Source organism: Magnolia sinica, chromosome 14, assembly GCF_029962835.1.
Source record: "Magnolia sinica isolate HGM2019 chromosome 14, MsV1, whole genome shotgun sequence".
Lineage (NCBI taxonomy): Eukaryota > Viridiplantae > Streptophyta > Magnoliopsida > Magnoliales > Magnoliaceae > Magnolia > Magnolia sinica.
In genome coordinates this window covers 27,419,545-27,444,944 of record NC_080586.1, presented here as the reverse complement: position 1 = coordinate 27,444,944, position 25,400 = coordinate 27,419,545, and the positions used below count along the sequence as shown (strand labels likewise).

The following is a 25,400-nucleotide window of genomic DNA, read 5'->3' as shown; positions in this document are numbered from 1 at the left end:
CAGGTCAGAGTCCACACCACACAAGGTTTTAAGACTTGCAGTGTACAGCCGTGTTGGATCCCACCGAGTCCGAGTCAAGTTGGTTTCGTCCAGCCCACCAATTTAGCCAGACTTCCATCCTGATATGACTAAATTACTCCTGATAGTATTTTAGACATAAAAGTGTTATTTTGGTCATCACAAAAAGTTCTCTTATCCATTGGCTTTTTTTTTTTTTCCTTTGTCATATTTTCCCAGTCTATTTTGTGGACAGCTAGTCCCCCAAATGTACCCTCTCCTGATGAAGTGCACGGGAAAGGCCACATTGAAGATGGCCATATGCAAAAATCAAGTTAATCCACCCATCAGGTGAGACAGCCCCATACAAGAACAAAGGATTGTCACAGCAAAAAAAAAAGAAGCCAATGGCCCACAATTAACATGCACCCTGGACTGATGAGTAAATCAGCCTGACTTTTTCGCATGTGCATCTTCAAGGCAAGGCCCGCCTCACGCACTGCTCAAATGCCATGCACCACCCTGATAAGCCCTCTGGGAATGATTATAAGAAACAGAGTTGTAGGCAGAAATGCAACTCTACCTGTGGGCCTGACATTGGGCTGACATCTGAACCATGTCTCAAGTGGACCACTTTATAGATCGCTTGACCAACAAAAAAAGGATCAGGCTACTAACTCATGAGGAGGCCCCGAGTGTACATTATATCTGGGCCGTTAGAATTATTTTCTGAATTGTTGATTGTTTCATATATTTGTGCCCCATGATGAACTGAACTCAATCATGAATGATTGGTTGCTGCACTTCTGGCTGCAGAGACGGACCCTGCCTAGGAAGAAAGAATGGATTTTGAGTAGAAATCTTCCTCAAGGAACTACAATTTCGGGAGCCTGCATGTCACCACTGATCCCCAACTTGGAAGCCTGCATCTCACCATCGATCCCCAACCCAGAATGATGGATGAATACATCCCTCCCTCAGCAGTCGATCACTAAGGTTATACATTTTTTCAATCGAACCATCAATGGTCCACTGCCTGATATATGTTTCTTTTCTTTCCTATCTATCATAGTGACTATAGTCAAAGATCTAAAATAAAGCTTAAACATTAGGAGGATTCACTATGACTCGAATGCGCCCCCCTTGAATCCACCAGCCCAGATTTCATGCCAGAATATCTAGAAAGTAGGCTCCCTCTAGATGCAATGCTTGAATATCAGCCACATGAGCAAATACTTGTGGATGTGAATGACCAACCTAATCTGCAAACTCATATCAAAATTACGAACAAAAAACAGAAATTCAGAACAGAGTCTCCAATGGGTGTTGGAAATACATTGTTAAAAATCGAAGCTTCCCAACCTGCGTGAAAAAGATACATCTTTTGATTCCTCTTTATTCAAATAAAAGTATGTTCCTTTACATACACCTTGTTAGAGTCTGGTGCAAAGTCGCCGAAAATAAACAGACAATCAGACTGCCTTAAACTAATCTTTGGAAAGGGGCCTTCTTTTCTATCCTAATATCAAAGATCCTAATTACAGACTTCCGGCCCATGTCCCCTAGTTTCTGAAACAACAAACGCAAGCTCGGACTATGGTACGAGTTCTACATGCGTAACTTGTACCCCAGTGTCATACTGACAAGTGCAATGAAGCAGACAAACAGAAACGGAAAACCCACCCGAACTCTTCTTACACCGCTCTTCCTTGTTGCCAATGCCTTGCAAAGAGAAAACAAAAGGAATCAGATATTAAATTAAAACATCATCCCACCAACAAACCATGCCGGAAGTGTTATATTGGCTAACTCCAGAAATGTTCAAAAGAAGAGAGGATGTTACTTTGGAATCATAAATATGCTTTTTCAATTGATCAAACCCAAGATCATGGGAATCACTTTTTGCAAGGCTAAGGAGGTAGCCCACGAACAATCTTGCCAAGGATGAGTGGAGGGCTCGCAATCCATTGGGCTTTCTCCACCCTTGACGTGATGCATATTCTTGTACTTTCTTTTATAATTTAAAAAAAAAAATAATTAATAATAATAATAATGTAGCCACCACTGCTATCTATTTTGTGCATTGTATCTTTGCCTGGGAATCAGTCTGATAAGTTCCTGACAAGGTACTTAAGGTTCTGATATTTTGAACCCTGAAAGTCACCAGTGGATATCTTGCAACTAAGACTTAGATGAATAAAAGCAGTTTTTTGGATGCCTTGGCATCATGGGCAATACTTTGGTAAGTTTCAGCAGTGGCGAAAACAACAATTTTCACGTGGAATCAATGTCATTCCACCTGGAAAAAAAATAAATAAATTTGGGAATTACTTTTCTGAATCAGAACACAAAAACGACGGCATTGACAAAAAGGATATTTTTGGGGTTGCCCCCAAACATGCTCTAAAACATTAAAAAACTAAAAAGGTAACAGAACAGGAAGCAATATTTGTTCGTTCTTGTCCACTGAAAAACAACTGGAACCAACAGCTGGAACTTGTTCAGTTGAAAAGAAAATTGATGAATACACACATGGTTCCAACTGGCAATCAACTGGTAGTGATCAGAAGCATTTTCAGGAAAATATGGGAACTTGTATTGCCTTGAAAAAATGTAACAGACACATTTTAACAAGACAGTTGGGGTTGAAAGCCAGAGAAAAAAGTTAATAGACAAATAATTTACTAGTTCTTGTTGGGTTGGTGGAAGGCTTTCGAGTCGTTACCTCAGATTTCTAGGTGTCACATCTTCAATACACGGATGATACTTGATTTTTTGTAAGGCAAATGAGTGGTATCTTCAGAATTTGAGGTAGATTGTGGTTTGTTTTGAGGTGGTGTCAGGTCTAGCTAAAGAATGCGATTCTGGGGATTGGCATAGCTAAAGAAGATATTCATATTTTTGCGTCACTATTCGGGTGTAGGGAGGGGTCTTTTTTTCCGTCTACATATCTTGGGCTTCTGTTATGTATTGGTCGACTGGGAAAGGCTACGTGGGAAAAAGAGATTGAACAAAGCGAGAGGAAGATGTCTACATGGCAATCAAAACATCTTTCTCTAGGCGGGAGAATTACTATGATCAAATCGTCTATGTCGAATCTTCCAGTTTACTTCATGCCCTTATTTAAATGTCCTAAATCAGTTCTTAACTCTTTGGAGAAAGCAAGATGAGATTTTTTTGTGGGGAGATTCGAAGGAGAAGCATAAATTTCATCTTATGAAGTGGGAGGAGTTTGTTGTCCAGTTGATCAGTGGGTATTAGAAATTTAGAGAAGATGAATCTTGCACTGTTAGGGAAATGGGTGTGGAGATTTGAGGTTGAATCAGGAGCCAGGTGGAGGGGGTTGTTGGGTAGAAAATATGGGGTGGAGGAAGGGGGATGGGAAAAGAAGAAGAAGAAGAAGAAGAAGAAGAAGAAGAATCTAGATGATGGTGAGGTGGAAGAATTTGTTCTTCTCCAAGTGCTGCAAGTATGGTGCTGATTCTAGCAAGCATCCCGTCAAAGGTGGCGGCTTTTGCTTGGCTAGTAGGGAGAACTACGGACTTAACAGTGGACAATCTTTGCAAAAGGAATTTTTGTCTTCCAAATATTTGCTTGCTTTGCTTCCAAAACACAAAATCAGTGGATCATCTTTTCATTCATTGTTCTTTCACAAGAGCAGTTTGGAACGAGTTCTTTCTTCTGTTTGGAGTGGAGTGGGTGATTCCGGGTTCTATAGATGTGTTTTTACTCCCATGGCATGGAGGAGGGAGTGGAACAAGGGGGTCAAAAATCTGGAGATTGGCTATGCTTGTGGTATTATGGGGCCTTTAGAGAGGAACGATTGTTGTTTTAGAAATCATCAAGGGAGAGTATTGGATGTTTTTAGGAGGGCTAAAGGGCAGGTTGAGGAATGGGTTGTGGCTATAAATCTCTATAGCCCAAGGTGTTCCGTAATGGTAATGGTGGCCGTAACGGCCACCACCGTTACCTTTACGATACGGGGCATAACGGCTGTTACGGCACCGTAACAGCCGTTACGGCCTTTTTTAATTATTGAAAAAAACCACGAAAAACCTGTTTCTGCCATGTAATGTTGATTAAAAAGTATGAACAACTTGTATCTGCCCCATAATAGACCATTATGGGGTTGTTATGGACTTTATAGGGGACGTAACATGCCACTAACGGCAATTATCGGTCATTTTTTACCATGATGGCTGTTACGGCTGTTACGACCCTGTAACGCGTAACGGTTGCCACTGTTTCCTTTACGTAACGGCCTTTACGGCACACCATGCTATAGCCAATGTCCTATTTCTTGGCAATTGTTGTAATCTTTTGTTTTGTTTTTGCGTTCCTTGGCTTCAGCCCTTTTTATGAGATTATCATTGTTCAAAAAAAAAAAAAAAACAAACAAAAAACAAAACTTACTAGTTCTTGTTTTAACATATCCTTTTCTTGAATGGTTGTGCTCCTCTCTTCTCTCAGCCTCGCGATGGTCTTCTCAGCCTGAAAAATAAATCAATTCACGGATTTATGGGCATGAATATCATGCTATGATTCTCTAAAAATATGAATGAATGTGGTAAAAACAAGACCATCTAGGTTGTGGAAACTGGCATTCCTGAATGCAAATTAAGATAGAAGAATATGTTGGTGGTCCACTTAAACTGGTCTCTCTCCTGGGTAATCTACAAACTCTATATCACAGATTAGGATTACGAATAGAAGTATTAATGATGCTCAATAGAAAGTTCTTTTCTCCTCTTGCTTGACTTGGAAATTGTACAAGTGGAACCCACATAAAAGATCCTTCGAGAAAATAAAAGAACCACATAAAAGCAGCCTACATTGTTGAACTGGTGGGTCCATCATGGATCAGGTCATGCCCTGATATTTACCTATCAGCTGTTCCTCACAATCCGATACATTTAATGGAGGTTCCAACTGGATTGTTAGTATGCCATCCAATAGGGGAGAATTTTGGGGTAGCTCCACTCCACCATGTGGCCCACCATATAAATGATTTGGATAACCAAAAGGCAGGCCCACATGTTCAGATTATTTCTAACCAGATGCCAGCTTAACCTAACAATGTATAATTACCTCTTATCTATTATTGTTGGAAAAACTTCTCTTTCTTTAAATTTATATTTTCATAAAAATGAAAAGAAAGCAAACTGAAAGAAACAACATCCTAATTATGGCATCTTGTCAGGCCAAGATGGAAGCCACAAGCTACTTTCAACCAAGGTTTGAAGTGACCGCATCAAAGGAATCGAGTAACTTCCAAAATTCATCTCCATTTGATAGAGCATAGCACCCAATTTTGTTTCCCCGAACCCTTGGCCAGAAAGTTCGGAGAACAACACAGTTCAGGTCATCACACTACGGATTTGCACTCTTACTGAATTACCAACACACCTCATTTAGCTGTGATTCCAACTCATTTAGCTTTAAGTTCAACTCCTCTACATCCTTGGATACATCTACATCCTTTGGAACCTGTTATAAAAGAAGGATTAATGTCATGTAAGTGTCACTATGTAAACATCTTCGTTGGGGCCTACTTGAAGAGGCCAGTTCTCTAAATGGCCTGCATTTCTAAGATCAAGATTTTTCTGCTATAAAAATAAAATTTTGACTGCACATTTCAGCAATCAGGGTATGGCTCTGTTGGCTATAATGACTCCCCAAGAATTCGACTTCAACAAATATTAGTTTCAAAAGTTAAAAAAGAATGAAAAAAAAGAGGTCATTTCCACATGTAACACTTGATACAGTTTATACAGTAACTAATAGAATCCATTTAGAACAAAGTTCTCCAATTGAATGCCTCTTTCCTGACAGCATTTTGTAAACTCAGTGAGCAAGACAACCTTGGAAAGGATAAAAGTTAGAAGTTAGAACTAAATGGTAATATATAAAAGAGGAATGATCACCTACAACATGCCTGCTACTTATCTTTGGAACTTTTGTTTCCAAATTTTCCCTTGAAAACATATAAGAATAGTTGTCAATGGGTTATAGGCTACGTTAACCTGCAATTGGTTGTAGGAGATCTTCCTCTAAATAAAATCGGGGTGCATATATTCTTGGAGCTACCAGCAACTCGATGCAACAGTGAATAGTTTATCTTACAACAACATGAGATGGAGGAAGGTTTTCAACTCCAATTGATAGTTCATCTTTCAAAATAGGCTCCTGCTTCAAAATCGGAGCTTCATAAGCTGGCACCTGCTTTGAAACTCCATTAATAGGCAGCAATACCGGAGAATGAGGCGGGCTTACTAGGACCACCTTCAACTTATTCTCTTCAATATATCTGCCGTTTTCTTTGGTGAACTGCCAAACCAAAGTGTATGAGAATCCATAATAAAGAATCTAACCCGATTGCAACTCCAAATACTTATCCATAATGAACAATCTAACCTGACTGCAACTCCAAATACTTACATGGGTTGGTTTAATATCTTCTGGGGTGGTACCAAAAGGAACGATTGTGCTCTGGATTAGGAACTTGTCTTTACACTGCATATCAGGTGGAGCTTCCCGTTGAGCTTGCATGGTAACTGTGTCGAGATTGAAAGCAAAAGAGTCAGAAATCAATAGTGGAAAGCATATGGGATTGCCAAATGTGTACAATAAACACACATAATGATAAACACTACTTTATTACCCTCTCCATTGCCATTATTATAGGTATGACCTCAGTTACCCCAATTAAATGGTTCAACAATGAAGAAGCCAGCTGCTGAACCTGACCTAGTAGATAGGTATGCGGCAATGTTTTAAATAGCTACTCTATGTAGCATGTACCTTAGCCTTAACGCTACATAGCTCATGAGAATAGCTTAAGTCGCGTGTAGCCTACACTACATGATAATGCATACGCTACACGTTACATAGACTACGCTACAAACTACGTGGCTCATATTACAAGTTATTTTTCACTACAACATTGAAATCAATTAATGTTTTCAATGATTTGTTGCATTTTTCTATTTTCAATAAAAATTAGTTAATCTTTTCAATGCTTTAAGTAAAATAACATAAGTAGTAATACTAAATCAGTTCGGTTGCTCTTTCTTTACCTTTATTAATCATTGCCCCTTCCCATTACTTTAGCTTGCGTTTGGTAGCACCAAATATCAACAAATTGGTGCAACCAAGCGCAACCTTGATTAAAAATATAAAAGCAGTGTGTAGCTTATGCCACATGCTATGTAGCCTATGCCTCACACTTCAGAGGGGTGAACACCGAGCTACACGCTATTCGCTATTTAAAACATGGGAACAAAAAATCAATTAATATGTACTTTTCTTTTTCTTTTTTTACACACGCACACACACACACACACCCACACACTCACGCCATAGTGGGATTTCACCACCTATGGATACTCGAACCCTTGACCGGGTGTTTACTTTTCTATTTGATGTTTATGTCATTTTTTATTTTGTATGGGGAATGTATCCAATTATGTCATGTCTTATCTTATGTAGGGACATTTCTAATTACACAATTCTAATAGACATTTAAAAAACATTAAGAAACGGACATTTTTAGAAGAATCTATTCCCATCTTGTTTACTTCTAAACTATATCTATACTAGTATAAATATAATGAAGACACTTGGGTTCCCTCACACAAAGAAAAGCACCCATGCCAGCACATGCATGACAAGCCCAAGGCTCACAAAAGCATAGAGCCAAGCTATTCATCATTTTTATTTTTACTTTTATCTTTTTTGAAACAACAAGCTATTCATCGTGCAGTGCCCGTGGTGAAGATACCCGGGCCTATTGTTTGTCTCTTATTCATGCATGTGGAATTCGCTTGTGAATATCAAGGGAATTTCCCTCATTTTCTTTTGATAGTCCTTTTTTATGTATATTTCCTATTGATAGTTCTTTTATGAATATTTTCTTTTGATAGTCAGTAGCAACTTCCTCTCTCACTGAAACACTGATGATGTTGGGATCTTGCCTGACAGATCGACCATCTCATCTTCATCTGATCAGGGCCATCAGGCTGAAGAGAACTAGAAAATATCAGATAGGCAGCATCATCTCTGCTTTACCAGGCCAAGACCCTGTCAGTCCCCCCGTGGGGGGGAAAACCAGGTCAGCTTCCGCACTAAACAGGCTTTCTTTCTTATCACAATCCCTCTGCAGTCATTTCACACTCACAAAAAACTTTAATAAATTATAGCCCTGAGTAAACAATGGCCTTCTGATCCATCATTTCTCCAGGGAAATGCATAACATGGTTGACAGATTTATGAATCCTTGATCACTTGAGGAGCAAGGTGCACATATGTAACTACAAACATTCTTTATTTTTAACTGTAATTTGAGCCCATAGTTCAATAATGGTAGACAAAGCGTGTTCCAACATTGAGGTCTTAGGTTCGAACCCAGCTTACCTACCATATAGTGGGCAGGTGGGTGGGTTGAGACCATAGCTCAACAGTAGACAGCATGTTTCAACATTGATGTCTTCAGTTCAAGCCCAGCTTACCTATCACTTAACGTGTACGTGCGTGTGCCCGAGCCCGCTTACCTATCATATGGTTAGTGTATGTGTGTGCCTGAGCCAAGCTTAGTGTGTGTGTGAACCCGAGCCAAACTTAAGTGCGTTCTCTTTCCGAAACTCACAGTTGGCCAGACATATTGGCAGGTTAATCTTGAAAATAGAAGGATAAAGAAATTAAAAATACATCAATCATAATCTTGCTTTAGGAAGATTTTGCAGCTGTTTTTTAATCTTAGTACTTGCTTCTCTTTACCAATAGTTGGATTGCCAATGGGTAACTGGCTGGATCCACAGGTACCCAAGATACCCAACCCAATTTAAACAGAGAGCGATCCTAAAACTGGGACCCATATAAAAATCGTGGTTCTGATCATCTGATCAGCTACCTTATTGGGCATGGGCATGCACACACATTGATCGTACTTCACTATAATAAAAACCAGTTGAATTTTTAAAATAAAATCATAATCATTCAGAGAATGATTGCCAAAGGAAGATATTGCAGCTGTTTTTAAATCTGAGTGCTCACTTCTCTTCACCAATAGTTGGGTTGTCAACAGGTACTTGGATCCACAGGTGCCCAAGATAACTGACCCAATTTCAACAGATACGGATCCTAAAATTGGACCCATATGAAAATCAGAGTTCAAGTCAGGTACCTAATCAAGTGGGTGTGCACACGTGCGTGCACACGTATGATCCCATGGTGTCCATGGTAAGGTTGGCAAGCTCAAGACTTGGACTCGACTCAGTCCACCCCTTAAATTTGACTTGGGCAAATCACCATGGTGACTTGGGCAAGTCATGTTTTGTAGAAAGGAGGTACATTTTTACTTATTCATTATCCATGCCGCTGATATGATTTGACCATAACCACTGATACCATTCATATAATGGGTCCCGTATGCACTTGTTGTTGGAAGAGTCGCACCATTTATAAATGGTGTTGAACTATCTTAGAGTCAATGAACAATTAAATGCCTGCCTGTGACAACAATCCCAACATTTAGTTACACTTCTCTTCCGAAGCTATTGATACTCTGGCAGAGTATGATGGTTGACACTCAAAGACACTTAGAAATTGTATACATGCTATACATTGACACAAAGGTAAACCGTCCAAATTGGAATGTCAATGGTATATTAATCATATTACAAAAATCAGTTTCATTGAACGATCCTAATCTCTGATTTGGACGGTTCAATTTTAGTCACTTGTGTAGGATATCAAAGCTGCCCATCAGATACTTGACCCAATGGTTAGTCTTGTTTGATTTTTTATGGTCCATCTAAACTGTGCCTCAATTTGCATGGTTTGAATTGAGTCAATTGTGTGTCACATACACAATTTCTTAGTGCATACATATCTACCATTACACTTTGCCAGAGTAGAGGAGGGAGGCAACCGAAGAGTCTCTCTGTCAATTAACACATTTAGCAAAAGAGGTACCATTTGATACTCTGGCTGATTATGATGCTTGATATGCACACACTTAGAAATCACACACGTGGTATATATTAACTCAAATTAAACCAATTAAATTTTCCTAAACACCATCTCCAACTTACCCTCCAAAAATCAGATTCTTTGTGCAATTCTAATCTCTGATGCATGGACACTTATTTTGTTGAAAAAAGACCATAGACTAATCTTATTTTAAATGCACAATAAGCGTCCACTAATCTGAAAGGAAAATAATCAAGTACACGTGAGTTTTATTTCATGGTAGATCTAAATTGGTATCAATAAGATGGTTTATTAACTCGAATTAGTTAATCTCAAATTTTAGGTAATTTCCAAGTGCCTATGTATCATCCACCACACCATGCCAGAGTATCAAAGTTTTTCTAAAACTCGACTTTATCACGACTCGACTGGGTTTTCTGACTCAGACGAGTCACCGAGTCACTGGAAAACTCAGTCAGACTCAGCCACTGCTGTTTGATTTTGATATCCACTGAATCCACCTATTTTGACTTGGTGGGGCTCCGGGGAAAAAAAAAATGGACTTGGGCAAGTCATGAGTGGATTTGGCAAGTCAGACAACCTAGATCCATGGGTACCTGTTGACAGTTGGGCTGCCAATGGGTACCTGGATCAGCAGGTAACCGAGACACCCAACCATTTTAAACATACAGATCCTCAAAATCAGACCCCTAGTGATAAATCAGGGTTTGAGCAAGATTTTGTATGACATCCATTCAATCCATCGTGTGTGCCTCATCACCTTTTACCCTCCAGCCCCAAAAATTAGGTTGATTCAAAACTCATGTGGACCAAAGGTAACAGTGTAAAAGCATGCCTAGCCTCTAATATGGCATGGTTTCTCACCTCAGTCTTGGAATGCCCTCATTTTTTTGCGTGTTCCTTCATCCTAGTGGCATGCACTAAATCACTAGTTGTATGTAATGCAGGGGCATTTTCACACTGGGCTCGAGTGGGGTCGCCTGTGGGATGCAGGGGCACACTCGGGGTGGGTGACCCATGCGATTTGGGGTTCATGGAGGAGGTCTCGTGTTCGAGACTCCTTACCATGGGTGATTAATGCGCATTTCACACCGGGCTCGAGTGGGGTAGCCCGTGGCATGCGGGGACACACTCAGGGTGGGCGTCCCATGTGATTTGGGACCCACGAAAGGGGTTCGGCCAAGGTCCTAACCCATGAGATGTGGGGCCTGGGCTATGAGACAAAGGGATTAATTCATCATACTCTAACAGTTCGAGCTTTTAGAGCGAGTGGTTAATTGTCCTGCATCCAATTCGTATCAGAGCAGGAGGTCTCGTGTTCGAGACTCCTCACTAGGGGTGATTAATGCAGAGGCATTTTCACATTGGACTCGAGTGGGGTCGCCTGTGGGATGCAGGGGCACACTCAGGGTGGGCGACCCATGCGATTTGGGGCCCACGAGAGAGGTCTCGTAGCAAGTGGTTAATTGTCCTGCATCAGTATGGCATATACACAACATGGTGGGCCCCACAAAAAGTACTATTGGTTGGGCATTCCCTCCCCGTTGTTCCCCTTGGGTGGCCCACCTGAGCTTCCAATCGAACTGGGTTGGGCCTAACTTTTAGACACTTGGCTAGGCCAGGCCAGAATCTCATGACCAAAATTTAAATGGAGTCCTGCCTGTTGATGGCTCTACCCTGAGAGGCTAAGACCTGATGGTTACCAACAGGTATTCGAACCAAATCTCATTACCAAGTGGCTTAGCATTCTTTTTGTTTTGAGCAAATAACTAGATTTCACTAAGGGCTTGATTGATTTTTCACCTCAACCATAAATACATTGTAAATAGATAATTATTACTTATTGAGCCTAATCGGGCTGTATTTCCGCTTTGAAAAATGGTCCAAAAAGATTGACTTAAATTTGTGGGCCGCACCATGATGTATGTGACATATCCGCGCAGTCAATCCATTTTAACAGAACATTTTGGGGCATTAGTTGGAAAAAAAAAAAAAAAAGCAGATCCAACGCTCAATTGGCCCACACAAAAGAAAATAGTGTCCATAAAACATCCACCATTAAAAGTTGTTTCTTTCACCAGGCCCACATCGAAGTTTATTTGTCATCTAAACCCTTCATAAGGTCACACAGGCATGGATAAGGGGAAAACACAAACATCAGCTTCATTCAAAGCCTCTAGGAGCCCCAAGAGGTATTTAATGGTAGGCGAACAATTTATTACAGTTTCCTGTGGTGTGGTCCACTTGAGCTTTGGATCTACCTCATTGTGGGCTCATGCCGTAAATGAGGCTGAAATAACGGATGAACAGTGTGGGTAAGCCACATACATCACAGTGGGCCCTACATTTGGCAACTGTCCTCAATTTTAGTGCTCAAAAGTTAAGTTGTCAACATCTGCATCGGAAACGATGCGGTAATTACTTGGGTAAATAATTATTACCCATTTACAAGGTAATTACCTGTGAGATGAAAAATCAAACAGGCCTTAAGGGACCAGGTGGCTTAGAATTGAATATGCATGTGTACAACAAGCTCTTAAGGAAATAATATTTGGACCATAGCAAAGTAAAGAGAAACATATACCTGTGAACTCAAACTTTGACTTCGGTAAAACAACGCCAGTGTTGGGTCGCACACAATATTTCTTCGGAGATGTAGTTTTAACCTGTCAATAATATATGGATTTATATTGCTCACCATCAAGATCCACTAAAAACAATGACTTCTGAGACCCAGTCAATTGAGTAAAACAAGGATTTTCATACCCAACAACATGAATTTTTGCCATATTAAAGCTACCATAGAGAGGTGGTCGTGTCAGATAGACCATACATGCAGAGACACATCTTCCACCAGATTATAATTTGGCAGGAAGTCATCTAGTGGGCTAAGTGCATGTGGACCTTCCTATGCACCTGGTTATATTCTGGAGTCCAGACAGCTAGCATTAGTATCACTATCATCAATTTGGACAATCTGTTAGCACCAGCATGCCCTCCGACCACCATGCGAAAACCCCACCAATCAGATGGTTCTAACTGCGCACACATTGGCCTTCTATATAACCATTGTTTCCAAGAAATTGATGGTGCAACCCAAAAGTGCCCACAATCAGATATCCACCCAATGGATCGGATCCATGAAACTTTTCAATAAGTTGGTGGGTCGCATATGATGGCCTAATTAATATACATGATGGCCTGATTGATCTGCAGGCTCAAAGGTCCATGCTATTGGCTAATTCATACAACTAGTAGTTTTTATAGAAAAAATTTATGTAGCAAAGGTCTTTACGTACCCTTATTTTCTGTTACTTGTATTCTGAGACACTTTCTGGGTACTAAACAATGTCCAAATGACACAGAATTGGTCCCATTTGAAAACCCTATCATGTGAACTTCAGAATGAACCTAAGGCTAAGATCATGCAATTCTCACACAGAAGGGGTGAGTAATGGTTGATTTGCATGGGATGGCAACAGGTCGGGCTATGGCTGGAGCTGGCCAATGCTGGGACCTATAAGGAAAAGAGAGAACAAAAGGCATAAAGATTAGGTCCAGCCAGGCTGGTCCACCCCTAGAGATCATGTTGCTGCCATGCACTCAATGGGGGTGTCCATTGAAATTGATCGGATCATACTTCCTAGAAAAAATGGCAATATGCAGCTCTTGTTGTAGAAGTTATATCTCATCTATATAGCTCCCTTTTTTCCTATTTTTTTGGTTTTTCTCTTTTTTTCTTTTTACTTTGACAAGAGGCATGCACTGTTGGTAACTAGATGGTAACTGCCATGTTACTTTTCCATGCACACCAAAGCAACACCTGAGATCTGTGGGGCCCACTGTGCTGTGTGCATCACATCCACTCCAATCTGATCATTCAACGACTTAGGTGGGCCACACCACATCGAACAACAGAGAAAGGAATATAATCATAGGTCTATGTGTGGGGCCTGCAGAATTTGAAATGGAGTTGATTTTCTCTGTACGATGGATATGATGTGGCTCATCTGATGGATGATGTGGACTTTCACACAGACATAATGGTAAGACCCACAGGGTTGTATGCATTTCAAACAAAGACCATGCAGGTGTTGTATGTGCTTTGTAAGAAGGGTGTTGTAGGCTATTACAACCTCTCTTGGCAGCTTGGGCTCTCTCCAACTTAAATCCTCTACCACCCTTCTATGCAGCAGGTAAATGACCCAAGCTCTGTGAGGCCCACCATGTTCAAATTTATTTATTCCATTCATCCATTTCCCTCTTCAATTCTACACCATTCATCCATTTCCCTCTTCGATTCTACACCATTCGGCAAAAAATAATCCAGATCCACAACTCATATGGGCCACAAAACAGTAAACAATGGGGATGGGACACCAACCATATGTTTGTGTTTGGTGTCACCATTATGTGTATCTGTCATCAAACCCATTAATCAGGTTTAGCTTACCAAGATGAAGAGAATCTACAAAAATCAACGTGGTAAAAAAACTCAGGATGGCCACACCACATGAACTCAAAGGTCTTTTAGGAGTTATTCTAAATTGATCATTTTCGTGTGGCCCATTTGAGTCTTCTATAAAGCTGATGATTTTTAGATATGGTGGAAACAATGACTCGCCAGCTTATCTAATGAGCAGGAGACATCTCTCCTGATGTACAGAGTGGATTTTACATTTACAATATGATGGGCTCCTCATTCTATCAAAATCCCACATAGACACATAATATATTTTCTTTTTTCGATTATATCAACCAATTGTTCCCCACTCAAATAGGAATGATCATATCGGTTGTGACACATTTGAGTTGTGTAGGGCCAGCCCGTTACGATGTTTCTATTTATTCAACCCGTCCATTCAAAGTGCCATCCAATGTTAGGCTAAGATCCTAAAAACCATCTTAATGGAAAAAGTCATGTAGGCCAAACCAGATGGATTTAGAGGTTCAGGGGTGATTTTAAATTGTTCCCTGTGGCATGACCCACCCAAGATTTGGATCAGCCTCTGTTTTTCGATTTAAGGCAAAAATGAGGCCACTCACTTTATGAACGACTTGGGTTCCATGAAGTTCATGGTGGGTTGAAGGTATGGAAACTTACATACGTCCATATGTATGTGACCGTTCTCCACATCTCCCATTATCTACAGTTACTCAACCGACTGTAACTTTCCCTCTTTCAATATCTCACAATACAACTCTCTCATTCCATCTTCTTCTCATCTCAACCTCATAAAACTCCTCTTATCTTTGTATCTCTACCCACACCTCTCTCCCTAATTTTTGTCTATCAAATTAATAGTCCGGAATAGACAGGTCAAGTCCAACCAGTGGAAGTTTAAGGTATGGCCCATACACAATGAGAGTAGCCGTTTGCAATGTAGGCATTGTTCATCATGTTTGTCATAATTTTGGTATGCGTCTATTGATTCTTTCCATTAGTTTTGATATTATGTTGCACTTGATAATCAGTTGGTCTCTGAAAAGTGCTATCTACATGGTGGGTCCATGGGACCCACATTTCCATTCCTACCCATGTGTCACGTATATCCTATCCCACACATGCAAAAGGTGAGCACACAACGGTGCTCATTTGGCAATTCAACAAGGCCAATCCGCTCACTCAGAGCAAACAATACATTGACTTGATAACCAATGCCTCTCTTCCTATCATGGGCATCGACTGTGGGTCCCATAGACTTTTAGGGGGAAAAAGAACTAATAATGGGAATAAAACTTAAATTAATTATAACTTTATGAGAATAAATTATGGAGCTCATTAGACCAAAAAAAAAACTATATGAGAAAAAGAAGAAGAAGTAAAATAGACTGTTTATAGCAACCTTCCATTCTTTTTCGAAATCACCATCATCATCATATAAGCCTTATCCCAACTAATTGGGGTCAGCTACACAAATCTTGTTCCACCATGTCAGGATTTGATAAAATTTTCATAAATAAGTGGTTTATTAAAATTACATAGTATATGAAGAGCATACATATGGTGGAAAAACTCTACCTTGAAAGCAACATACTGGTCCAAGGAATTGGAAAGTTGCACAGAGCACGAACATTGCTTCTTCAGTTCAACTAGCAATAACAATATTAATCTGTCAGACACTTACATTATAGTAAATGCAGTTATAAGGCCATTATCATCCTCCCTAAATCCAGTTAAGATAAAGGTATATGAGGATCCTTGCTCTGTACTTAAAATGTAATTGCTTTTGATGTTTCTTCTCATGAAAGAGGGACTGACCAGAGGGTCTTTCCCCTACCATAATTTGTAAAAATTTTCCTTTTCTCTAAAAAATCGGTTCTCATTCAAAATAATATTGCACAACAGGAGAGCAAAATGCAAGAAGCAGCAGACTGATAAAAATCTACACGATTAGAGAAAACAGAAAGGAGAAACTGCTAAGCAGAAGAAGGAAGGATTTGCATACATATACACTTTGGAAATTAATGAACCTGTAACTAAAATAAATCAAGGGATTTTTATGGAAAATTCCTCAGAAATTCCGATTTCATGAAATAATGCCTCCATGAATCGAATTGCCCAGTAAGTACTTTTTGAGGGAGAAAATTCCCTAAATGCTATGACATCCGACCTGTCTAAAATATGCACCCAAACATGGTGATCACCTAAACAAAAAACGGGGCTTATCAAATCATTGGATGAGTTACAAGTGAATTTGGATGTTTTTGGGAGGTGTAAATTATTTTCATGGTGTGGAACACAATGACTGGATCCACCATATTTTCTGTTCATCTGATCATCATGGTGGGGTGCATCTGTTGGATGCTTGGATGTCACGCACATGCCAATTGAGCTCCACAATCCTTGTCTTCAATACTTTCTAAAGGTACAAAATAAATGGGGCAAATTGGTAATTTCATACCTCCAAAAGCATTGCTCAGTAATTTCCAATCGTGGAGGGATTATTCCTCAAAATCCAAATTAGTAAGGAATTTTGCCGTAAAAATCCCATAAATCAACTACTCATGAGGGTTCCTATATTTTGCGGGTTCGACCATCTGATTAATGACTAAAATACCTTGGCGTTGAGTACTAAGAGTAACTATTCCCTACATCATCATCATCTAAGCCATTTTTTTCCCAAGTAATTGGGGTCGGGCCGGTCAGCTACTTGAATCCTTTTCCGTGTTGTCCAGATTCATGATGAAAGTTATGGGGCTACTTGAATCCTTTTCCGTGTTGTCCAGACTCATGATGAAAGTCATGATGAAAGTTTGACTCTGGTTGCTGAACTGACACAACCCTACTTTATCTGGGCTTGGAACTGGCCAATGAGAGCACAAAACTCCCATGGGCACTTTGTAATATACTATTAAATGGGTTGATTACAATCAGGTGCTATCTAATAGTCTATTACATAGGTTGATTACAATCAAAAAGTAACTGATTCCCTACATCAACTTCTATATTGATGAATGTGGAGACAATCTTGTAATATCAGATATATGAAAAGTAAGTAGTATGGAAATAACATATAGTAGAGCTGGCAACCACAATTGAGTTATATTTATATAGAGGGTCCATAATGAAGTACAGCAATTGGCACTGCTATCTTTTGTTTTTCTTTTTATTTCTTTTTCACTTATTTACTAGATTTGTCCATTTTACTGTTTTACCAGTAGAGCAGAAATCATTTCTTGTGCCTAACCCATTCATCATCCTACCTGTGAATCAAGATCCCCAACAAATTCAGAAAAGCACCATTAAACCACACCCATCTGAATTATTCGACACTAGTCAAGCATTATTTTTTTTTCGTCAAAATGCCGCTGATCCCAATATGTAAGAAATCACTTGATCACCATCATCATCTAAGCTTTATCGTAACTGATAGGGGTCAGCAATCATGTTTGAAGTTAAGACATAAGTTAAGACATGTTTGAAGTCAATCATGTTTATCCGAGCTGGGGACTGGCAACAAGAGTATAAAACTCTCATAGGCGCAAGGTGATTATTACATAGGTGGATTACAATCAAGTGCTATCTAATAGTCTATTACATAGGTTTATCACAATCAACAAGTTAATATGCAAGAAATCAATTCTGGAAAACACTTCTCTTTCTAATTTTGTTGTTGCAGCAAGGTTTTTATTCGCTGGTCACATGGCAATGGAGAGTTGCAAGGACTCCTCTCTATGTAAATGGCTTAGGTCATCCACTCCTAATATCTATGTCAATAAACTATAGCACCTTGTGCATCTTGGAGCTCTAATATGTAAACAGGTCTAAGATATCTAGCCTAACTTCTAAATCCATGTTCACGGCAATTCTAGAATCAAGGATAAGAAAATGGGTAGCTTATGAGTAAATAGGTTAGATGGAATAAGGAATGCACATCCACTGCTTCTTTCTCCATTTTAGTCAATGTTTCCCTAGTTGGTTTCTTTTTTAGCTCCAAAGGCATTCGTCAAACCTGCTCTCCCTCTTCTTTCACAATTGTGGCAGAAAGCTTAAACTTGTTGAGTAGCATTTCCTACCTTAGGTTTTATCAAGAGATTCATTCAAGGAACATGGGGACTATTTGAGATAATGAACCTCCCGCATTGGGGGTCTTAGGGGCTTCAGAATCAGCAAGCCGGAGTTGCTCGTGCCCTGTGTGCAATTCGCGAAATGATCAGCGTATAGTGTGGCATGTCACAGGATTACATGAGAAATATGAAGGGCATCCTACGGTGCTTTGAAGCCGTCTCAGGTCTCTGTGTTAACACGAGGAAGAGCATTTTTTTACAATGGTGACTAAGGGTTGATTGTATCTCTTGCCAGTGAATTGGGATGCAAAACACTAAGCTTCTAATTATTTATATTAAACTTCCCATCAAGGGAAAAACCAGTGCTATTTCTTTTTAGGACCCTATTATTGAGAGTATTGAATTGGGATTGACTAGATGGAAGATATCTCACCTCTCGATAGGAGGAAGAACTATGTTGATCAAATCTACCCCTTTCAACCTCCCAATGTATTTCCTCTTTAGGGTGCCAACAAATGTAGCACATAAGACTGGGAAAAGAAAAGAAAAAAAAGAATGAGATTTTTTTATGGGAGGGGAAGGAGGAGGGACAAGTTTCACTTGCGGCCTGTTTAATAAGTGAGAATCCATAGGGAAATAAAGGAAAAGAAGCATTTCCCTCGACATGACGTTTTCCACATTTGATTTGCACAAAAATAAAATTAATAACTATGAATTCCATAATGTGATCATCACACTTTTCCACTTCTACAATTCGCAAGCAAAATATTCAAGGTGACCCCTGTAAGATGAATCAAGATTTCCACTTGCAAATCAAGCATAGCATTTAAAATGGAATCCATTTCTCAATAGTACCTTGGGAAATAATCATCCAATAATGATTATGAATTGTCTTTTTAACATGGATTCCTACTTATCAAAAGGCCTTTGAGGAAGTGAGAAGATGTTCAAAAATCCAAAAGGGAAGGTGGCATGGGTGTAGGACGAATCAAGTACTGAAATTGGTTCTTGGCGAATGATGGTGGAGATTTAGGAAGAAGTTGGACAGATTGTGAGAGACGTTGTCATACGAATATAGCATCTTTAGGGACAGTTGGTTCCCTGAGTTTCCATCTCAGGATATCAGTTCAGAGGTTTGGACGGCAACTAGTCTCCTGGGGAAAAGAGTTAGCTACTTGGCTATGAGGGAAGATCTAATCACAAGAGAGGTGGCTTGCATTTGACACCACAATATCCACTTTGTAATTGGGGCTACAATTTGGGTTTGGGTCAATCCAAACCCTATTGATCCTATCAGAGAGAGAAGAGCCTTTGGGAGAGAGGAAAAAAAAACTCTTGGCCCTTGGGCTAGAAGTCCAACACCCTTCTTATTAAGTGATATCCCAAATTATATAAAATATCCTTGAAACCAAGGGAAAAAGAGGAAAAACAAAAGAAAGAAAAGTAATAAGAGAAATAAGAGGAGAATAAGAGATGGCCCATGGTGTAGAGAGAACGCCACAGTCTAGAAATATCTACAGTCCCCCTCAAATTGCTCATCTTGCCAAGAATACGTCGTTCTACCTCAACTATAGGAGCCCTAGGGCCTCCGTTTGATTTTTTTTAATTTCCCTATAATTCACTGTAAATGGATAATAATTATTTCCGTTTGTAATTCTTGCACCCTTCCCAACATGACGTTGACAGGCAGACTATTTGAACATATTCATCTCTAAATCCTACAAATTGCTCATCTTGCCAAGAATACATCGTTCCACTTCAACGATAGGACCCTTAGGGCCTTCATTTGATTTTTTTTTTTTTAATTCCCCTGTAATTCACCGTAAATGGATAATAATTATTTCCATTTGTAATTTTTGCACCCTTCCCAACATGATGTTGACAGGTGGGCTATTTGAACATATTCATCTCTAAACCCGAGTGGAAATGCACAAAAACTGTAGGGCCCACCATGCGGTATATGACTTATCCACGCCAGCTCATTTTAAGGCTTGAGCCCAAAATTGAGGCAAATCCAAAGCTTAAGTGGATAACACCACAAGAAACAATGGAGATTGAACACCTACCATTGAAAACTTCTTGGGGGCCATAGAAGTCTTGGCTCAACAGTGTACATCTTTAGGGCCACTGTTTCCTGTGGTGTGGTCCACTTAAGCTTTGGATCTGCCTCATTTTTGGGCTCATATCCTAAAAGTGTGCCGGTAAAATGGACGGACGGCATGGATAAGTCACATAAATCATAGTGGGGCCCACTAATTTAAGTTAAGACTCAACAACTCCCTTTTTAGACCTTTATTTTACGTCAGGGTGACCCCACCCCATTTTCAGACCGATTTTCGAGGTGGAAATGCTTACCATTTTCCATCTCTTGCAAACACGGAAAGGAGTCGTTATTACCTTTTTACTTGTATTCAAACAAACCCTTAGTGAAGATATCCGCAAGTTGAGTGGTAAACGGAATAAAGAGAACAGAAATAATACCAGCGGCAACCTTCTCATGAATAAAGTGATAATCAACTTCAATGTGTTTTTTTCGCTCATGAAAAAATGATTAGAAATTATATAAATAGCAGCTTGATTGTCACAATACATAAGCTCGAGAGTCTTCACTCACTGGAAATCCCAATTCAATGACAAAACCTTTTAATCATAAGTTTTCACATGCGGTATTCGCCATAGCACATTACTCAGTCTCAACACTGAATCATACAACAACTATCTGCTTTTTAGTCTTCCAGGTAACGAGATTTTTTTATTTTTTTTAAAGTACAATATCTTGTCCCGGAGCATCAATCATCTGAGGAACCTGCTTATTCTACATTTTTTTAAAAAAAAAAGAAAAAAAAAAAAAAAAAGCTTCGATATCAAAATTATTATGACAACTAAACAAGATGTCAAGTCCTAGAGAAGACTTAATGTAACGTAAAATGCGACGAACTATCTCAAGGTGACTAGATCAGGGAGCATGCATAAACTAATCAACCAAAATCATTACATGAGAAAGATTTAGGCAAGTAATAATCAAACATATCAACTGACCAACCAAACGCCGGTACACCACATGCCTAACAATAATCAGCTCTTACTCTTTGAATCTCGAATATATGCAAATCATAGTTACCAGGTTGAGAAATGATTATGGGAGACGCCTCATGTAATAAAAATTGTCATAGCAGTTATCCTAACACAGAAAATCACAAACACCTACGAAACAACTATGATATTCTTTTTTTATTGAAAGGAATACTTGATATGATCAAATTGCCACTATATAGGGGCAAAATTATCATCTCTATGGTGCGGAAAAAAAAAATCCAATAAAGCAAATATAAGGACCAACATACAATTGACATGGCCTCTGACTAATGTATTATAATCAATCATGACTAATATTTTTTTATCAATCACGACAATAGTGTTATTTTGATCAATCATGACCTTGTTTTATATAAATAATCATGACATTAGTATTACAGAGATGTACAAAAAAGGAAAAGAAAATTAACCCTAGAATCGATAATTTTAGACACTAACGCAAACACACTTGGAAAATCTGCCTAGAATCAATGCATCAGCTAGCCCAAAGCTTGGTTTAAAGGAGTAGGGTCAATGTTAGGTGGGATGCAAGTCATACAAAGCTTTTTCCAATGATGATGATGATGATGATGATGATGACAGCTAAAGCAGACACCCCATTTGCATGCAGATGAACCTTATGGGAAATTTTTATAGAGCTATTATTCAACCTACTATGTTATAAGGGCTAGAAGTCAGGGTAGCATGAGCAAAAGATTAATATCACAAAGATAAAGCCGTTAAGGGTGTGGAAGACAAGGTGATGTTGATGATGGAAAAAGGAGTCAGTCCATCTATTCAATTCCAGGAAAAAAGAATGCACATCTCAATAGAAGAATTATATGATCATCGGGCCCAAGAATGCACATCTCATGAGAGGAATTATATAATCATCAAACCTGAGAAGGCCTGCGCGCATGTGTCAAACTATAGAAAATCATTATTCATCAAATGTGTGCGCTCATATGCATTCATACATGCAATATCCCAGACTTCAAGTTTACCCCCCCCCCCCCCCCATCTCATGAGAGGAATTATATAATCATCAGACCCGAGAAGGCCTACGTGGGTGTGTCAAACTATAGAAAATCATTATTCATCAAATGTGTGCGCTCATATGCATTCATACATGCAATATCCCAGGCTTCAAGTTTAATGTCCCCCCCGGCGGTGCGTGCTCATATGCATTCATTTATGAATGTGGGACCCCATAGTTCAATGATCCAAAGAACCCCCCCCCCCCCAATCATCAAAGGTGTGTGCTCATATGCATTCATACATGCAATATCCCAGGATTCAAGTTTATGAATGTGGGACCCCGTAGTTCAATGATCTAGACCGTTGATGAATGTGCTCATATGCATTCATACATGCAATATCCCGGGCTTCGAGTTTATGAATGTGGGACCCCATAGTTCAATGATCCAAACCCGTACATCTCATGAGAGGAATTATATAATCATCAGACCCGAGAAGGCCTATGTGGGTGTGTCAAACTATAGAAAATCATTATTCATCAAATCTGTGCGCTCATATGCATTCATACATGCAATATCCCAGGATTCAAGTTTAATGTCCCCCCCGGCGGTGCGTGCTCATATGCATTCATACATGCAATATCCCGGGCTTCGAGTTTATGAATGTGGGACCCCATAGTTCAATGATCCAAACAAATCCCGACCCCCCCCCCCCCCAATCATCAAAGGTGTGTGCTCATATGCATTCATACATGCAATATCCCAGGATTCAAGTTTATGAATGTGGGACCCCGTAGTTCAATGATCCAGACCGTTGATGAATGTGCTCATATGCATTCATACATGCAATATCCCGGGCTTCGAGTTTATGAATGTGGGACCCCATAGTTCAATGATCTAGACCATTGATGAATGTGGGACCACATAGTTCAATGATCCAGACAGCTGGCTCATATGCATTCATACATGCAATATCCCAGGCTTCAAGTTTATGAAAGTGGGACCCCGTAGTTCAATGATCCAGACCGTTGATGAATGTGCTCATATGCATTCATACATGCAATATCCCGGGCTTCGAGTTTATGAATGTGGGACCCCATAGTTCAATGATCCAGACCATTGATGAATGTGGGACCCCATAGCTCAATGATCCAGAGCATCAAAGGTGTGTGCTCATATGCATTCATACATGCAATATCCCAAGCTTCAAGTTTATGAATGTGGGACCCCATAGTTCAATGATCCAGACCGTTGATCTACCCCCCACCCCCACACACACAACAACAACAACAACAACAACCAAAAAAAAAAAAAAAACTGAAAAAGTTCAAAATATTGTAAAATATAGCCCATCCAATCTTTGGCCTTTTTTCTACTGAATGCAGACTGCAGCTGTATTTTAGTTTCTTCTTCTTAACCATCTGTTTGAGGCCAATGATTTAATCATTAAAGTTGACCCATCAGGGAGTTTGTCCAGATCTGGTCCATCCACCATAGTAGGGCCCATCAGACCAACAGTCTAGATAACAGAAACATGGGCCCCACAGTTACAAGGCCCAACGATCCTCAAAGCATCCTCGGTCCAAGGATCATACAATTCCTAATTTCAGAATCTTACCACATGTACAGATATCAACAACTAAGAAGTAAATACTACAATGGTTTACCACAAATTATGCAGACAAACACCATATCACATAAACCACCAAAAAAGGGGGAAAAACATGATTGGCAAACTTGTAAATACAACCACCTGTCTACTTTTTGGTAATGCCATAGTACAAAGTTGTAATATTGCATAACCAAAAAGTAGAAAGGCCATATATTCTTCCTCATGTATTACTTACACGTGAACCTGAGTTCGCGAGGTTGAATTTCCAAAAGCTCTGGACTCATGATTCTCCTTCACCAAAAGGCCCAAACACTAAAAAAAAAAAAAGTGGACCAAATAGTCACAAAATTACAATTCCCTTAACCTGCAAAATCAAATCCAAATTCACTCAAAATTCAACCGACGATGAAACTGCCTGGCGGCAAGAAAACTGATCTACTGAAAACGAAAACCACTGAAATCGAAGAAAAAACAGTTAATGATGCTGTAATCCAACAAACATACGGAGGAAGATGCACTTGCACCCATCTGCCATACACACGCCAAAGACCACGAATTACAGTAATCGGACAATCCGATCCTGCATATGGAGGGTCTCAGGAAAAAAAATCTCAACCGTCCAAATTCACTGGGAAAAATCGAACGGTTACCACATCAGATTAGTGTGATTCTCGGGCCATAACTAGCACACCGCGAAGCCGAGGATTTGGACGGTCTGGATTGAGTTAATTCCATGAAACGTGCGACTGCTGGATTGCACGAATATAATCATCCACACAGTTGCCGAGTACTGTGTAACTCCAAAAGGGAAAAAGATAAGAAAAACAGGCGGGCGAGGAACCCTAGGCTTGAAAATCAGAGGTGGAGAAAAGGAAGATAACAAAGGCGAATTTAGAGAAAGAGAAGACGGGTCTGACCGTTTTTTGTGCGTTTTCATTTCGTTCTGAAACTTACCCTTATTGCATCGAGGAAAGAGGAAACTTTAGAAACTGAAGTTAGGGTTTTCTTCTTCTTTTTCTTTTCTTTGGGTCTGGCCGTTAAAGGAGTCTGACGAAGAGAGAGATTGGTATGGTTGGCAGAGCGTTGGGGGCAGTTGCACCCGCCGTGCGTCTGCTTTAAGCAGGAGCGTTTTTTTTTTTTTTTTTTTTTTGTTTTATTTTGGTTGGGTATGGAATGGAAACAGATCGGCTACTGACCCTGCCACTACCCAATGGCTAGTGGTCGGTGCTATGTGGGCC

General features: G+C 39.7%; 1 protein-coding gene across 5 annotated transcripts; it reads right to left on the bottom strand.

Annotated features, from left to right (window-relative positions):
• Positions 1 to 1,360: 1,360 nt before the first annotated feature.
• LOC131226097 (vesicle-associated protein 2-2-like) lies at positions 1,361 to 25,302 on the bottom strand. 5 transcript variants are annotated; one of them, XM_058221783.1, is made up of 9 exons: positions 25,117 to 25,300; positions 24,398 to 24,526; positions 16,010 to 16,080; positions 12,572 to 12,653; positions 6,436 to 6,551; positions 6,121 to 6,324; positions 5,404 to 5,484; positions 4,411 to 4,488; positions 1,361 to 1,719 (listed from the first exon to the last, which is right to left on the bottom strand). In XM_058221783.1, exons 2-9 carry the CDS (start codon positions 24,444 to 24,446, stop codon positions 1,606 to 1,608), a joined length of 795 nt encoding a protein of 264 aa, XP_058077766.1. In that variant the 5' UTR covers positions 24,447 to 24,526; positions 25,117 to 25,300; the 3' UTR covers positions 1,361 to 1,605. The 5 variants fall into 5 exon arrangements, with proteins under 5 accessions (XP_058077766.1, XP_058077767.1, XP_058077770.1 ...); XM_058221784.1 differs by having other exon boundaries at positions 24,398 to 24,474; XM_058221787.1 differs by lacking the exon at positions 6,121 to 6,324 and having other exon boundaries at positions 25,117 to 25,302.
• Between the last annotated feature and the right edge of the window lie 98 nt (positions 25,303 to 25,400).

Coding starts and splice junctions, on each gene's coding strand:
- LOC131226097 (XM_058221783.1), bottom strand. CDS start 24,446: ATGAGTCCAGAGCTTTTGGAAATTCAACCTCGCGAACTCAGGTTCACG. Junction 12,654..16,009: donor ACCAGTATGTTGCTTTCAAG/GTAGAGTTTTTC, acceptor TATTATTGACAG/GTTAAAACTACATCTCCGAA. Junction 6,552..12,571: donor GTCAAAGTTTGAGTTCACAG/GTATATGTTTCT, acceptor ATCTCGACACAG/TTACCATGCAAGCTCAACGG.